Here is a 16,320-nt window from a genome sequence, read left to right as displayed (position 1 = left end):
CCACATGTGCGGCCCCAGGAACTCACTCACCCTGTGGCTCTGGCCGTTCTTGATGTACTCCACACCCACGGCTCGGGTGCCCTCAAACAGCACCCTGCTCACAAGCGTCTGCACCTCAGCCGTGAGGTTGGGGCGGCCCAGTGCCGGGTGCAGGTACGCGCACGCGGCGCTCCAGCGCTTGCCTACAGGACAGAGCAAGGACATCGGGCACAGCTCCTGCCCCCCTTTCCGGCATCTGCACAGGGAAAGGGGCTGACCTTCCCCAAATACTGAGCTCTGCCTCAGAAGGAAAGCTGAGACCACAAGTCCCTGCTGGACTGAAGTCCACATCCATTAGCCGTGGGAAAACGTCTTCCACTCTGGACAGGATGACAGACTGGGAGCAGCTAATAATGGGGTGAGAACCCTCTGGAGCCAGGCAGGAGCCCTGGATCAACCCAGGCCTTGCCTCTGTCCTAATGTGAGCAAAGCACTTTGGTGCCCTGTGCCTCAGTTTCCTCATCTACAAGTCTCTTCCAACTTTGGGCTCTTTGGGCAGAGTTGACTGCAAGACAACAGAGGCCGGAGGCCTAGAGAACGCCCAAGAGTCATCTCCAAATCGTTTCCCACTGGCTGTGGGCTGTATCCTGTGGCCTCGGTCGGGCGATGCCTTGGTCGTCGGGGCCTCCTCCCAGCCCGTTTACCCTCACTGACCACGATGAGGGCAGGAGGGATGGAGCTGTGCTGGAGTGTAGCTTCCTTTATTTTAAAAAGGGGAAGAGGAAGACCCAGGGAGCCTAGGGATGGGAGCCCGCCCTACCTTGGTGGATGGTCATGTCCATCCATCCGAAGCCTTCCTGCTGGAAGCCGTTCATGTCCTCGGTGAGCGGGTAGCCGGCCTGCTGCGCCGCCTCCAAGAAGGCGCGGTGCAGCGGGTGGTTGGTCCTGCCCCGGGACACGTGCAGGGGGCCCTGGCCACCACGGTACGTGCCGGCGCCCAGCTCGTGGCTCTGTGCCTTGCGGAAGTAGGGCAGGCAGTGCGCGTAGTCCCAGCCCGCGGCGCCTTCCCGCTGCCAGCGGTTGTAGTCTTCGGCATGGCCGCGGATGTAGACCATGGCGTTGAGCGACGACGAGCCCCCCCAAACCCGGCCGCGCGGCCAGTACAGCACCCGGCCGTCAAGGCCCGGCTGCGGCTCCGTGTGGTAGCACCAGTTGTACCTGTCATCGCACAGGTTGGCCACGAGGGCCGCGGGCATGTGGATCTTCCACGAGAGCCGCTTGCTCCCCGCTAGCACGTCCTTGGGCCCGGCCTCCAGCAGCAGCACGCGCTTGTCGGGGTCCTCGGTGAGCCGCCCGGCCAGCACACAGCCCGCGGAGCCCGCACCCACCACCACGTGAGTGTACTCGTCCCCGCTCCGGGAGCCCACGCTGGCCAGCGTGCGGACGCTGGGGGGCCGCTTCTGCCCCTCAGCTCCCCAGGGGCCCAGGCACCCTACCCTCCAGCCTCGCAGGATACGCCACATGCTTCTAGCCCAGGTCCTCACACATCCACCAAGAGGAAAGCGATGAATCACGTTCCTAAAACAGGAAAAGCAGCTTTAGAATTTTAACTCGGCGTGCACATTGCAGAACTGGCCCAAAGCAGGACTGGCTGGCAGGACCCTGCACTGGGGAACTAGGAGGAGGGAGCCCTCTTGGGAGGTCCATGCCAGGACTCATATGTACAGGGCTGGAGGCATAGGGGCTCCTCCCCAAACTTGGGAGGAGGGGTGGTCCCCAGAGAGGCTTCTCATTGACAGGTGTAGGTGAACCCAGAGGCTAGGCAGGGGTCTGGCTGCTGGAATGCAGGGGAGGTCTGGGCTTTGCAATCAATGCTCATCCCTTTAAGATGGTTGTTGAGCCCCTACCTCATGCCAGGCACCATTTCATCTCTAGCAAGGTAGGTCAAGGTGTGAGGCTCCAGGCTGCCGAGCTCAGAGCTTGTGGCCTGAGGGCCATGGGGGGAGCTAGAAGGCTTTTCAGCAGGGATGGGGCAGAGCTACAGTCTTCAGAGATCTCTGTAGGGTGCTGGAGTTTGAACAACACAATGCCAATAGGTTTTGGAGCTGCCTTTCTCAACAATGTGCAAATGAATCCCAACAGTGCTCATTGCACAGGGGTGGAAAAGAACCAATATATCCCACTCTCCTGACAAAAGCACATCTGAGAAAGCCTCACGTATAAGTTTCAGGTGCACAAGACTGACTCCACAAGAGAGAGCCAAGGAACGTCAAGACACCCCTGCCCCATCCGCCAGCCCTTCCATGAGCCTGCCCCAGTCCAGCAGCAGCCTACCCCGCAGGCGGGCTAGGAGACGAGTGTAGACAAGGACACCGTCCCCCTTCATGCGGGCACACGAGAAAGCAGCCCCAGGCCCTCCTGAAAGCAGGAACACAGAAGAGCCTTCCAGCACTCCGGGCCCCATACTAGTGCGAGGGAGCCGTGCCCACCACTCAGCTCCCAGCTGGGCTGGCTCGACACTCCACACTCATGACCTGGTAGAATAAATAGCATGACCTTTCTAGGCATAAATACTGTTTGCCTCAGTCACTACTATCCTGTTACACACAAGGTCCTGCATTCAGTAAAAATTTGGGAGATACAGATGAAGAGCAGGGGAGAGTGGTGGAGGAGGACCCTGAGCTCACCTTCTCGCACAGTCACACGGGGGCAGTGAGGACACACAGTGCAGCCTACTCTGAAAACCACCAGAAGACTGGCAGAGTGGCTATTCCACAGCTAAAACCATAAAGAGAAGACCCCTTCGAGAACGGGCCGGCAGGGACCAATACCCTGGCACCGCGGTGGGTTTCCCGCCACAAGGAGAAGACTGTCATAAGCACCGCGGTCCTCCCTGAGGAGCCGGGGACCAAACCTCACATGGGGCATCCTCCATCCTGGGGATCTGCACTGGGAAGATGAGCCCCCATGATGTCTGGCTTTGAAAATCTGTGAGGCTGAACTCTGGGAGAGCTGGAGGGCCAAAGGAAACCAAGGGCCCGCCTTTAAAGGGCCAGCACGCTGTATCACTCAGTCTCAGCCCCAGCACGGGAGCGGCAGTTGGAAGAGCACCTAGCCTATACATGAAGATTTACCGACTACTGTTAGCATGTTTGCTGAGCCGGCAGGGATCTGCAGGAGATTTCTCCAGGTACAGAAGTGCTGGTGATGCCCTTTTTCTTGCCCTCCTTCAGCCTGCTGGATGTGCGGGAGCCACTCCTGATACTTCCTCTACCTTGATGGCATTGCTTGCCCCCCACCACCAGCATTCCCCTGGAGACCCACACCACTCAGCCCACCTGCCCGAGCACGTATCCTCCAAAGTGGCTCCTGTCCCAGCATTCCCAGCAGGTGGCCTCGGCTGGGACTGGCACCCCTCCAAAGTGACTCTTGCCTTGGGGAAGCAAAGAGCCAGCACCATACCCCAGCATGCCTGCAGTGGCTACAGCTAGGCCCTTCAGCCAGCTGTGCCAGGAGCTAACCCCATACACCAGCATACCTGCAGCAGCTACACTGGGTTTTCTTAGCCACCTGTACCGGGTCTAAGCCAGCCTGGCTCACCTGTGTGCCTGCTACAGTCACAGCTGGTCACTGTAGCCAGCAGGGCTGGCCCATCTGTGCACCTGCAACAGCTACGGCTGAGCCACTCAGGCAGCCACACAAGTTGTGGCCAATCACAACAGGAAGGTGCAAACAGCCCACACAAGGGAAACCCCTTGAGTGCCTGGTTCTGGTGAGCAGGGGAGATTGCACTACTGGGTCCTATAGGTGCCTTCTACAAAAGGCCCTACTGAATACACAGAAGCCAACAGAGTCAGACATAATGAAGATACAGAAGAATGTACTCCAAACCAAAGAAGATGACAGGACCTCAGAAAAAGAACTAAGCAAAGAACTAAGATCGGCAATCTACCTGGTAAAGAGTTCAAAGTAACAGTCACAGGATGCTCACTGAGAAGAGTGGGTGAGCTCTAAGACAATGTCAACAAAGAGAAAATACAAAAAGGCACAAATCAGAGCAGAATAATCACTGAAAAATACAATAGAGGAAATCAACAGCAGATTAGAGGATGCAAAAGAACAGATCAGCAATCTGGAAGACAAGGTAGTGGAAAGCACCCATGCTGAACAGCAAAAAGAAAAAATTTTAAAAATGAGGATAGATTAATGGACCTCTGAAACAACATCAGGTGTACCAACATTCACATTAAAGGGGTGCCTGAGGGGCACCTTGGTGGCTCAGCGGGTTAAAGCCTCTGCCTTCGGCTCAGGTCATGATCCCAGGGTTCTGGGATCGAGCCCCAAGTCGGGTTCTCTGCTCAGCAGGGAGCCTGCTTCCCTTCCTTTCTCTCTGCCTGCCTCTCTGCCTACTTGTGATCTCTGTCAAATAAATAAATAAAATCTTTATAAAAAAGGAGGGGGGTGCCCAAAAGAGGAGAGAGAATGGGGCAGAAGACTTATTTGAAGAAATAATAGCTGAGAATTTCCCTAACCTGGGGAAGAAAACAGACATCCAATGTCCAGGAAGCACAAAAAGTCCCTAACGAGGTGCACCCAGGATGTCCACATCAAGGCACATAAAAATTGAAATGGCAAAAATTAAAGAGAATCATAAAAGCAGAAAGAGAAAAGCAAATAGTTACATAAAAGGAGAAATCCCACAAAGCTATTACCAGATTTTTCAGCAGAAACTTTGCAGGAAGAAGGGAGTGACATGATACTTTCAAAGGGTTAAAAGGAAAAACCTACAACCAAGAATACTCTATCTGGGAAGGTTATTGTTCAGAATTAAAGGAGAGTTGGTTTCTCAGGCAAATAAAAGTTGAAAATGTTCATCACCTCTAGGCCAACCTTGTTAAAGGGATCTCTTTAAGAGGAAAATAAAAGGTCATAACTAGAAGAATATTATGAAAGGAAACAGTATCACTGGTAAAAGCAAACAGAAAGGTAGTAGATTAATCACTTTTAAAGCTAGTATGAAGGTAAAAGACAAAATTAATAAAATCAATTATATCTACGAAAATTAGTTAAGGGATACACAAAAAGATATAAAATACAATGTCATATACATTACAACATGGAGGAGGGGAGTAAAAATGTAGTAATTTCAGAATATGTTCAAAGTTAAGTGACCACCAACTCAGTACAGATTGTTACATACATAGAATGTTATATATAAGCCTTACGTAACCACAAACCAAAAATGTATAATACACAAAAATAAGCACAAAGGCATCTAAGTATAACACTAAAAAAGAAGTCATCAAATTACAAGGGAAGAGAGCAAGAAAATAAAGGAAGAGAGAAGAACTACCAAAACAACCAGAAAATAATTGACAAAGTGGCAACGAGTGCATACCTATCAATAATTACTTTAAATGTAAATGTGTAAATGCTTCAGTGAAAAGGTACAGGATGACTGAATGGGTCAGAAGCATAAGACCCATCTATATGCTATCTACAACAGACTCGCTTCAGACCTAAAGACCCATGCAGACTAAAAGTGAACGGGTGGAAAAAGGTATTTCATGAGAATGGAAGAAGAAAGAGAGGAGAGGAGAGGAAAGGAAAGAAGGAAGGGAAAAAGGGAAAAAGCCGGGGCAGCAATACTTCCATTAGACAAAATAGTCTTTAAAACAAGGACTGTAACAAGAGAAAGCATTATTTAGTGACAAAGGGATCAGTCCAACAAGAGAATATAACAATATCTAAGCATGATATAGAAGGACCTAAATATATGAAACAAATATTAACAAAGAGGGAGAAACTGATAGTAATGTCATAATAATAGAGGACTTTACAATCCCACTTACACCAATGGAGAGATCATCCATGCAAAAGATCAATAAGGAAACAGTGGTTTTTATTATTTTTTTTATTTTAAAGTTCTAAGAGGGAAGTTCATAGCAATACAGTCCTACCTCAAGAAACAAGAAAAAAATCTCAACCAATCTAACTAGAAAAAGAAGCCCAAAGTCAATAGAAGGAAGGAATTAATAAATATCAGAGCAGAAATAAATAAAATAAAGCCTTGAAAGAATAGAAAAGATCAATGAAACTAGGAGCTGGTTCTTCAAAAAGATAAAATTGATAAACCTTTAGCCAGATTCATCAAGAAAAAAAGCAAACAATCACAAATGAAAGAGAAATTTCAACCAACACCACGAATACAAAGGATTATGAGGCTACTATGAAAAATCACACACCAGCAAACTGAAACACCTAGAAGTGGATAAGTTCCTAGAAACATACAATCTTGCAAGACTGACTCAGGAAGAAATAAAAAGTCTGAACAGACCTATTACCAGTAATGAAATTGAATCAGTAATGACAAAACTCTCAACAAACAAAAGTCCAGGACCAGATATTTTCACAGGTGAATTCTAACCAGAAGAGTTAATACCTATCCTTCTCAAACTATTCCAAAAAACAGAAGAGAAAGGAATGCTTCCAGATTCATTCTACGAAGCCAGCATTACCCTGATACCAAAACCAGACAAAGATACTAGAAGAAGATTATAGACCAATATCCCTGATGAACATAGTTGCAAAAATCCTCAACAAAATATCAGCAAACAATATACTAAAAGGATCATTCACCATAATCAAGTGGGATATATCCCAGAGATGTAAGGCTAGTTCAATATTTACAAATCAGTTAACCTGAAACACCGTATTAACAAAATGAAGGATAAAAATCATATGATCATCTCAAAAAATCATATGATCATCTCAGAAAAAAATTTAACAAAACTCAACATCTACTCGATTGAAAAAAACTCAACAAAGTGGGTAGAGAGGGAACATACCTCAAGATAATAATAGCTGTATATGACGCACCCACAGCTAACATCATATCAATGGTGAAAAGCTGAACACTTTCCCTCTAAGATGAGAAACAAGAGAAAGATGTCCACTCTTACCACTTTTACTAAACATAGTACCAGAAGTCCTAGCCAGAGAACTCAGATAAAAAAAATAAAAACAAAAGGCACCCAAATCAGTAAAGAAAAAGTAAAACTGTCATGATTTGCAGATGGTATGATAATACGTACAGAAAACCCTAAAGATTAAAACACCCTATGAGAACTAATAAATGAATTCGACCCTATTGAACTGATAAATGAATTCTGTAAAGTTTCAGGATACAAAAATTACTATACAGAACGCTGTTGAGTTTCTATACACTAATAATGAACTGGCAGAAAGAGAAATTAAGAAAACAATCCCATTTACAATTGCATCAAAAAGAAAAAGATACCTAGGAATAAATTTAACCAAGGAGCTCAAAGACCTGTACTCTGAACTATAAGATCTCAATGAAAGAAACTGGAGATGACACAAAGAAATGGAAAAAGATATACCATGGTCATGGGTTTGAAGAATTAATATCCTTAAAATGTTCATGCATCCCAAAGCAATCTGCAGATTTAGTGCAATAGCTATCAAAGTAACAATAGCATTTTTTATGGAACTAGAACAAATAATCCTCAGATTTGTATGGGACCACAAAAGATCCTAAATAGCCAAAGCAAAATGGAGAAAGAACAAAAAAGCTGGAGCTATCCTGCGCCCAGATTTCAAACTATACTACAAAGCCATAGTAATGAGAACAGTGTGGTGCTGGCACAAAAACACATAGATCAGTGGAACAGAATAGAGAGCCCAGAAATAAGCCCATGTTTATGGTCAATTCATCTACGACAAAGGAGGCAAGAATATCCAATATACAAAAAAAGTCTCTTTAATAAATAGTGTTGGGGAAATGGGGCAGCTACGTTGAAAAGAATGAAACTGGGCTACTTACACCATACAAAAAAATAAACTCAAAATGGATCAGAGAGCTAAATGTAAGATCTAAAACCAAAAGAAAAAAGTACAGCATAGGAAATATAGTCAATAATACTGCAATAACTTCGTATGGTGACAGATGAAAACCAGATGACACTGAAAACCACCGTGAGCATTCTGTAATGACTTAATTCTTGAATCAACATACAGTAAATCTGAAACTAGTATTGTATACTTACAACTAAAATTAAAAATAATAAATATTGAGACAGAAAAGAACAAGAAAAAGAAATGACTCATTATCAAAAGATAAAGTAGTTAACAGAACCAGACCAAAGGAGGACCCATCCAGATATCAGAACTGTCAAACAAAGACATCAAAATGACCAAGTTTCACATTTTACAAGACTTAGTTGAAAAGGTGGACAACATGTTAAGCAGATAGGTGATTGCAGCAAAAATTGGAAACTTAAAAACAGAAATGCTCAAAAAAAAAAAAATTATCAGAGGGGTGCCTGGGTAGCTCCATCAGTTAAGCGTCTGCCTTCGGCTCAGGTCATGATTCCAAGGTCCTGGGATGGAGACCAGAAGCAGGCTCTCTGCTCAGCAGGGGAGCCTGCTTCTTCCTGTCACTCTGGTTATTGTTCTGCCTACTTATGCTCTCTCTGTGTCAAATAAATAAAATCTTTAAAAAAAACTATCAGAGGGGGCACATGGGTGGCTCAGTGGGTTAAGCCTCTGCCTTCAGCTCAGGTCATGATCTCAGGGTCCTGGGATCGAGCCCCGCATCAGCCTCTCCGTTCAGCAGGGAGCCTGCTTTCCCCCTCTCTGCCTGCCTCTCTGACTACTTGTGATCTCTCTCTCTGTCAAACAAATAAAATCTTAAAAAAAAATTATCAGAAATGAATAATTTGGTTACAGCAGAAAAGAGAATAAGTGAAAATGCAAATTAGGTTAATAGGACTTATCCAAATGGAAATAATATAAAGTAGAGAAAGAGTGAGAGAGAGAGGAAAAGAGAGAAGAGCTAAAAGCCACAGGATGATACCAAACTATCTAGAATTAAGATAACTGGAATCCTAGTAGGAAGAGAGGTATACAAGGAAAAAGGAGATGGGAAAGGTGGGGGTAGGGCAGGGTGAAAGGAAGAAAGGGAGAGAGACAGAAGGGCAAAGAGAAAACAGAGGAGAAAAATATTTAAAGAGATCATTGCTGAGACGCTTCCAAAATTAATCTAAGATAAAACATCACAGATCCAAGAAGCTTAGAGCACCCCATGCAAAATTTAAAAAACAAAACAAAACACATCTAAGTACATGATCGTCAAATTGCTGAAATCCCAAGAAAAAATCATCCAGACAGCCAAAAAAAGAAACACGCACAGAAGAATAAATATAAGAGTGACAACAAACCTCTCATCAAAAAACCTGTAATCCAGAAGATAATGGAGGGACAACTATAAAGCATTGTAATGGTGGGGGAGAGATCCAGTAAACTTATAACTCTCTCCCCAGTGAACCTATCTTTCAAATATGAAGGAGACCTATATCTTCAGAGAAACAAAAGCTGAAGGTATTTATTGCCAGTGGATCCGCACTGCAAGATACGTTAAAGGAAGTTCTTCAGGCAAAAGAAGTATGACACCAGCTAGAAATTTCGATCTATTCAAAAAAAAAAAAAAGGAAAGAAAGAAAAGAAAAAAGAGAGAGAGCAATGGAAATGGTAAAAATGTGCGTGTATGAGTTTCTGATGATTGTTGTAACAAATGACCATAAACTTGGTGGCTTAAAACAACACAAATTTATTTCCCCTCCAGTTCTGGAGGCTGACAGTTTGAAAGCAGTCTGAAACCGTTTCACTGGGTTAAAGTCAAGGTGTCAGCAGGACTAGCTCCTTCTAAAAGCTTCCTAGAGAAGAATCCATTTCCTTGCCTTTTCTAGATTCTGAGGGTCACCTGCATTCCTCAGCCTCATGCTTCTGTTGTCACATTTCCACTTCTGTACTTGTGTCTCCCCATTACTCGGACATTTGCGATTACATCACTGGAACCTCCTGGACAATCCAGGATCATCTCTCTGCCCCCAGATTGTTAATCTTGTCTGCAAAGTCCGTGTTGCCACACAAGGTAACATATTCACAGACCCCAGAGCTAGAACACGGGTATCATGGGAGGCAACTGTGAAGCCTACCATAGTGGGTAAATACAGCACACTCCCCCACCCCCCTTGTTTTCATTTGTATTTTTTAATCTAGGAATTACTATATTTTTATTCAAACATAACATGCAGTGTTATGTTAATTTCAGGTGTCCAGTATAATGATTCAACAATTCTATACCTTTCACTTGACAACAGAGAACTGAGGGTTGATGGAAGAGGGGTATGGTGGATGGGTCAGATGGGTGATGGGTATTTAGGAGGTCACTGGTTATGATGAGAACTGGGTGTTACATGTAACTGATGAACCACTAAATTCAACTCCTGTACACTATATGTTAACTAGAATTTAAATAAAAATTGAAAAAAAATTTAAAAATGAAATGTAATCCTACTAAGAATCTAGTTTACAGCAGTTATAAAGAATTCTTATAATAAAAACTTCCCTTAAAAAGAATAAGTGTACTCTTAATCTCCTTTATCTTTTTCACCCACGCCCCCACCCGCCTCCCTTCTTACATATAAAATGGGATATTACTCGGCCATAAAAAAAGATGAAATCTTGCCATTGGCAACAACATGGAGGAATCGAGAGGGTAGAATGCAAAGTGAAATGAGACAGAGAAAGATAGGGACCATATAATTTCACTCATATGTGGAATTTAAGAAACAAAACAAATGAACAAAGAAGCAAAATCCAGACTCCCCTTATTTTTAATCTCTTCGGAATATAATTGACTGTCTAAAGCTAAAATAGTAAAATATACAATAGGATTTCTAATATATGTGGCATTAAAATGTACATAACGGAGGCGCCTGGGTGGCTCAGAAGGCTAAAGTCTCTGCTTTTGGCATGGGTCATGATCCTGGGGACCTGGGATCGAGTCCCGCATCGGGCTCTCTGCTCAACGGGGAGCCTGCTTCCCCCTCTCTCTCTGCCTGCCTCTCTGCCTACTTGTGATCTCTGTCTGTCAAATAGGTGAATAAAATCTTTTAAAAAAATAAAATAAAATGTACATAACGATAGTAACACAAAGAGTAGGATATTTTCATAAGGCATTTATACCATACACAAAGTGGCACAACATTTGTTGAAGGTGTACTGTGGTAAGTGAAAGATATAACTGTAAACCTAACCACAATCATTAAAAACTAAATAAACAAGAATTGCAGCTAATAAGACAACAGTGGAGATAAAATATTGTAAAATAATCAAAAGAGACAGTAAAAGAAAATAAGAAGAGGAAAACTCAAATATATGCTGTCTGCACCAAAAAACTACTTTCAATATAAAGACATAATAAAAAATGGAAAAAAAGATGCACCACATAAAAGCATATCAAAACAGTATACAAGGGGCGCCTGCGTGGCTCAGTGGGTTAGCTCAGGTCATGATCTCAGGATACAGGGATTGAGCCCCGCATCGCATCGGGCTCTCTGCTCAGCAGGGAGCCTGCTTCCCCCTTTCTCTCTGCCTGCCTCTCTGCCTACTTGTGATCTCTGTCAAATAAATAAATAAATCTTAAAAAAAAAAAAGATACAAAAAAAGAATTAGCATGACTATGTCAATCTCAGACAATGTAGACTTCAGTACCGAGAATATTACCAAAGTTAAAAAGACATTTCAAGATGATAAAGGGGCCAGTGTGTCATAAAGACAAAATAATTCTAAATATGTAAGTGCCTAATAGAGCTTCAAAATCATGAAGCACGAATTGACAGAACTGAAAGGAGAAATGAATAATCACATTTGGAGACTTCAACACTCCCTCTTCTCAATAAGAGATAAATCCAGGCAAAAAATCAGTAAGAATACAGAAAAATTAACATTATGTACAAATTGATCTAATTAACGCTTATTATTGAACACCAAACAACAGCAGAACACATGTTCTTTGCAAATATACCTCACTAAGGGAGACCTTATTCTGGGCCATGATTAAACTCTCAACAAATGTAAAAGGCTGAAATGATACAAAATATGTTCTCTGTTCACAAAAAAAACTGATTTAGAAATAAAAATCTATATCTGAAAAATCCATAAGAAATTAAGCAATACACTTCTACATAACCCATGAGTCAAAGAAGACATCACAAGAAAAATTAAAATTTTGCCCTGAATGAAAATGAAAACACAAGAGACCAAAATGAGTGGAATTCAGGTGAAGCAGAGCTTTGACAAAATATATGGCATTACAATGCTTATATTAGGAAAGTCAGAGCTCAAATTTATGACCTATACTTTTACCTTTAAAAAATATCAGAAAGAAAATCAACCCCCCAGTCATCATAGAAATAAATAACAGAAATAAGATTGAAAACATGTTTAAAAGTAGGGGCGTCTGGTTGGCTCAGTGGATTAAAGCCTCTGCCTTTGGCTCAGGTCCTGGGATTGAGCCCCACATGGGGCTCTCTGCTCGGCAGGGAGCCTGCTTCCCCCCACCTCTCTCTCTGCCTGCCTCTCTGCCTACTTGTTATCTCTGTCTGTCAAATAGATAAAATCTTTAAAGAAAAAGAAAACATATTTAAAAGTAAAAAAAAAATAAAACCAAAATTTGGTTCTTTAAAACAGTAAGATAATAAACCTCTGCCCAAAGAAAAGAGAGGTGACACAAATTACCAACATTGGCAAGGACAGAGGAGGTATCACTTGCTACCTATTCTACAGACAACTAAAAGACAATATAAGGATAACGTGGAGGGGCGCCTGGGTGGCTCAGTGGGTTAAAGCCTCTGCCTTCGGCTCGGGTCATCATCCCAGGGTCCTGGGATTGAGCTCCGCATCAGGCTCTCCGCTTAGCAGGGAGCCTGCTTCCCCCTTTCTCTCTGCCTGCTGCTCTGCCTACTTGTGATCTGTCAAATAAATAAATAAAATCTTAAAAAAAAAAAAAGGATAACGTGGAAATTTTGTGCCAAAAAAATGTTATAACTGAAAGACAGATTCTCAGCACTGACTCAAGAGCTATGTTACCTAAATAGCTATACATATCTATTAAAGAGACTGAATTCATTATCTGAACTCTTCTCACAGAGAAAACTTTAGACTTCATTGGTAAAATCTAAGAAACATCCAAGATGGAATAATACCAATTCTATAGAAAACAGAAGAATAGAGAACAGTCTCCCACTTATTTTTAGAACACCAGCATTAACCTGTTACCAAAACCAAACACATCACAAGAAGACAACAGACCAACATCCATCATGAACACAGATGCAAATATCCTTAACAAAATTTCAGCAAATCAAATCCAGCAACATACACTGTAACCATCCAGAGTTTAACCCAGTGATGTGAAGTTGGCTCAACAGGAGAAAATTAATCAATGTATTCCATCATATTAAGAAACCAAAAGAGAAAAACCATGTGATTATCTTACTGCAGAAAGTGTTTGGCGATATTCCATATTCTGTCCATAAAGTCTCTGTGTACTCAAGGAATGAAAGAGAACTTCCTGATAAGGAACATCTATGAGATACCTACAGCTAGCTTCGTACTAAATAGTGAAAGGCCAAAAGCTTTCCCCCTCAGATCAGGAACAAGGCAAGGATATTCACTCTCACCACTGTTTATTCAACACTGTGTGAAGGTTCTAACCAGCATTTTTTTTAAAAGATTTTATTTATTTATTTGACAGACAGAGATCACAAGTAGGCAGAGAGGCAGGCAGAGAGAGAGGAGGAAGCAGGCTCCCCGCTGAACAGAGAGCCCGACGTGGGGCTCGATCCCAGGACCCTGAGATCATGACCTGAGCCGAAGGCAGAGGCTTTAACCCACTGAGCCACCCAGGCGCCCTCTAACCAGCATTTTAAGGTTAATTAATTACTATACAAGTAAAAGGCATACAGATTAGAAAGAATTAGAAATGTCCTTTTTTACAGATAACATGATCATCTACATAGAAATCCCCAAGGAATTTACAAAATCGACTGGAATTAATAAGTGAATTTAGCAAGGTCACAGGATACAAGGTCAACATACAAAAGCAACTGTATTTTTATATACTATTAACGACTGGTTTAAATGTAAAAAGCGGGGGCGCCTGGGTGGCTCAGTCATAAAGCGTCTGCCTTTGGCTCAAGTCATGATCCCAGGGTCCTGGGATCGAGCCCCACATCAGGCTCCCTACTTGGCGGGAAGCCTGCTTCTCTCTCTCCTGCTCCCCCTGCTTGTGTTCCCTGTCTCTCTCTCGCTCTCTGTCAAATAAATAAATAAAAATCTTTAAAAATAAATAAATAAATAACTTTTTTAAAAATGTAAAAAGCATAATAAAGACTGAGTTTATTTTTTTTTAAAGATTTTATTTATTTATCCGACAGAGAGATCACAAGTAGGCAGAGCAGCAGACAGAGAGGGGGAAGCAGGCTCCCCGCTGAGCAGAGAGCCCAATGCGGAATTCGATCCCAGGACCCTGAGACCACGACCCGAGCCCAAGGCAGCGGCTCAACCCACCGAGCCACCCAGGCGCCCCAAGACTGAGTTTATTTTTGATGCTTGATCACTGACAGCTTTAAGCTCCATGCCTCTCTCTTGCCCTGTATCTGAGCAAGTCAGTAAGAAAGCCCTGCCATTCCTGTGCTGTGGGGGCAGGGAGGGGGCCTTTCAAATCTTGCAACTCCAGCCCACCTTGGTTCCACACCCACACCACAGTAAAAACCAGAGCCATCCAGCCTTCCCTTCACTTGGGCTATCCCAGACCAACTTGGGTTTGTCTGCACTGCTCTCCCCCAGAAAACCCCATTATGGAAAAACAAGGCTTTTCAGAGAGCCACTTGATATATGTGTGGTGTCATCAGTCTCCAATTTCCAACACATTCTGGGTGGTGGTAGGGTCTGGTTGATCCTGTCTGCCATGGGGTAACGACAAAACAAAACCATACCATTTACAAGAGCACCAAGAAATACGAAATACTTAGGAGCAGATGTAACAAAATACGTGCAAGACTTATACAATGAAAACGACAACACGGTTGATAAAAAGTAAAGATAACCTAAATAAACAGAAAGAGACAGCATGAACAGGAAGACCTAACGTTGCTATGATGTCAATACTCTCGAAACTGATTTATAGATAAGACGTAATGCCAATCAAATATCAGGATTTTTTTTTCTAGAAATTGACATGCTGACTCCCACATGTATATGGAAATATCAAGGCCACAGAAAGTTGGAGGAGGGTCATACAAAGAAACACCATAGAACAATGAAGATGAAGGGACCCAGAAACTCACAGCAACACGAATGAATCTTGGAAATATATTCAAATATAAAAAGCAGGGGCACCTGGGTGGCTCAGTGGGTTAAAGCCTCTGCCTTCAGCTCAGGTCATGATCCCAGGGTCCTGGGATCGAGTCCCGCATCTGGCTCTCTGCACAGCGGGGGGCCTGCTTCCTCCTCTCTCTGTCTGCCTCTCTGCCTACTTGTGATCTCTGTCTGTCAAATAAATAAATAAAATCTTAAAAAAAAAATAAAAAGCAAACTATGCACGGTAGGACCTAAAGAAAACCTTTATATAAATAGTTTTTTTTTAAACTATTTAACCCACTGAGCCACCCAGTCACCCCTGTAAATACGGTTTTAAAACGTGTAATTCATACGTGTACCCAATACCAGAGCCCCAAAATATCTGAAGCAAACGCTAACAGATCTGAAGGGAGTAATAGACAATTCTAACGTAGTAAGGGGCGATTTCTGTACTCGGATTTCAGTGACGGACAGGATACCCAGATAGATCAACAGGCAGTGGCTGACTTGATTAACACTACAACCCACTGGACCTAGGACACTCCACCGAACAACGGCAGGTCAGATGTTCTTCTCAAGTATTCATGGAACCTTCTTCCAGGACAGACATATAATAGGGCACAAATCTTAAAAATTTAAAAAGACTGAAATCACACAAAGTATCTTTTCTAATCATAATGGAATGAAAATAGAAATCAACATCCAAAGGAAAACTAGAAAATTCACAAATATGTGGAAATTAAACAACACTCTTAAACAACCAATTTGTCGAAGAAGAAATCGGGAGGGATATTAGAGGCCAATGAGGAAAACAACACATGGAAACTTATGAGATGGAACAAAAGCGGCGCGAAGAGGGAAATTTTTAGTTGCAAATGCATATGTTAAAAAAGAAGAGGGGCACTTCAGTGGCTCAGTGGGTTAAGCCTCTGCCTTCGGCTCAGGTCATGATCTCAGGGTCTTGGGATCAAGCCCCAAGTCGGGCTCTCTGCACAGAGGGGAGCCTGCTTCCCCCTCTCTCTGCCTGCCTCTCTGTCTGCCTCTGATCTCTCTCTCTGTCAAATAAATAAATAAAATCTTTAAAAAAAAAAAAAAAGTTCTCGGGACGCC

General features: G+C 43.2%; 1 protein-coding gene across 3 annotated transcripts in view; it reads right to left on the bottom strand.

The window, feature by feature from the left end:
- The window catches only part of CHDH (choline dehydrogenase), a 38,689-nt gene that overhangs the window by 9,829 nt on the left and 12,540 nt on the right, over positions 1-16,320 (bottom strand). For all 3 annotated transcript variants that reach the window (XM_080805934.1, XM_080805936.1, XM_080805935.1), the window contains exons 2-3: positions 800-1,557; positions 31-182 (exon numbers count right to left, since the gene is read on the bottom strand). In XM_080805934.1, the coding sequence (XP_080662060.1) occupies positions 31-182; positions 800-1,502 (855 nt within the window). In that variant the 5' untranslated portion in view covers positions 1,503-1,557. The remainder of the gene's footprint in view (positions 1-30; positions 183-799; positions 1,558-16,320) is intronic.

The sequence above is a fragment of the Martes martes genome, assembly GCF_963455335.1.
Source record: "Martes martes genome assembly, chromosome: 1".
Lineage (NCBI taxonomy): Eukaryota > Metazoa > Chordata > Mammalia > Carnivora > Mustelidae > Martes > Martes martes.
This window is presented reverse-complemented; position numbering and strand designations above follow the sequence as displayed.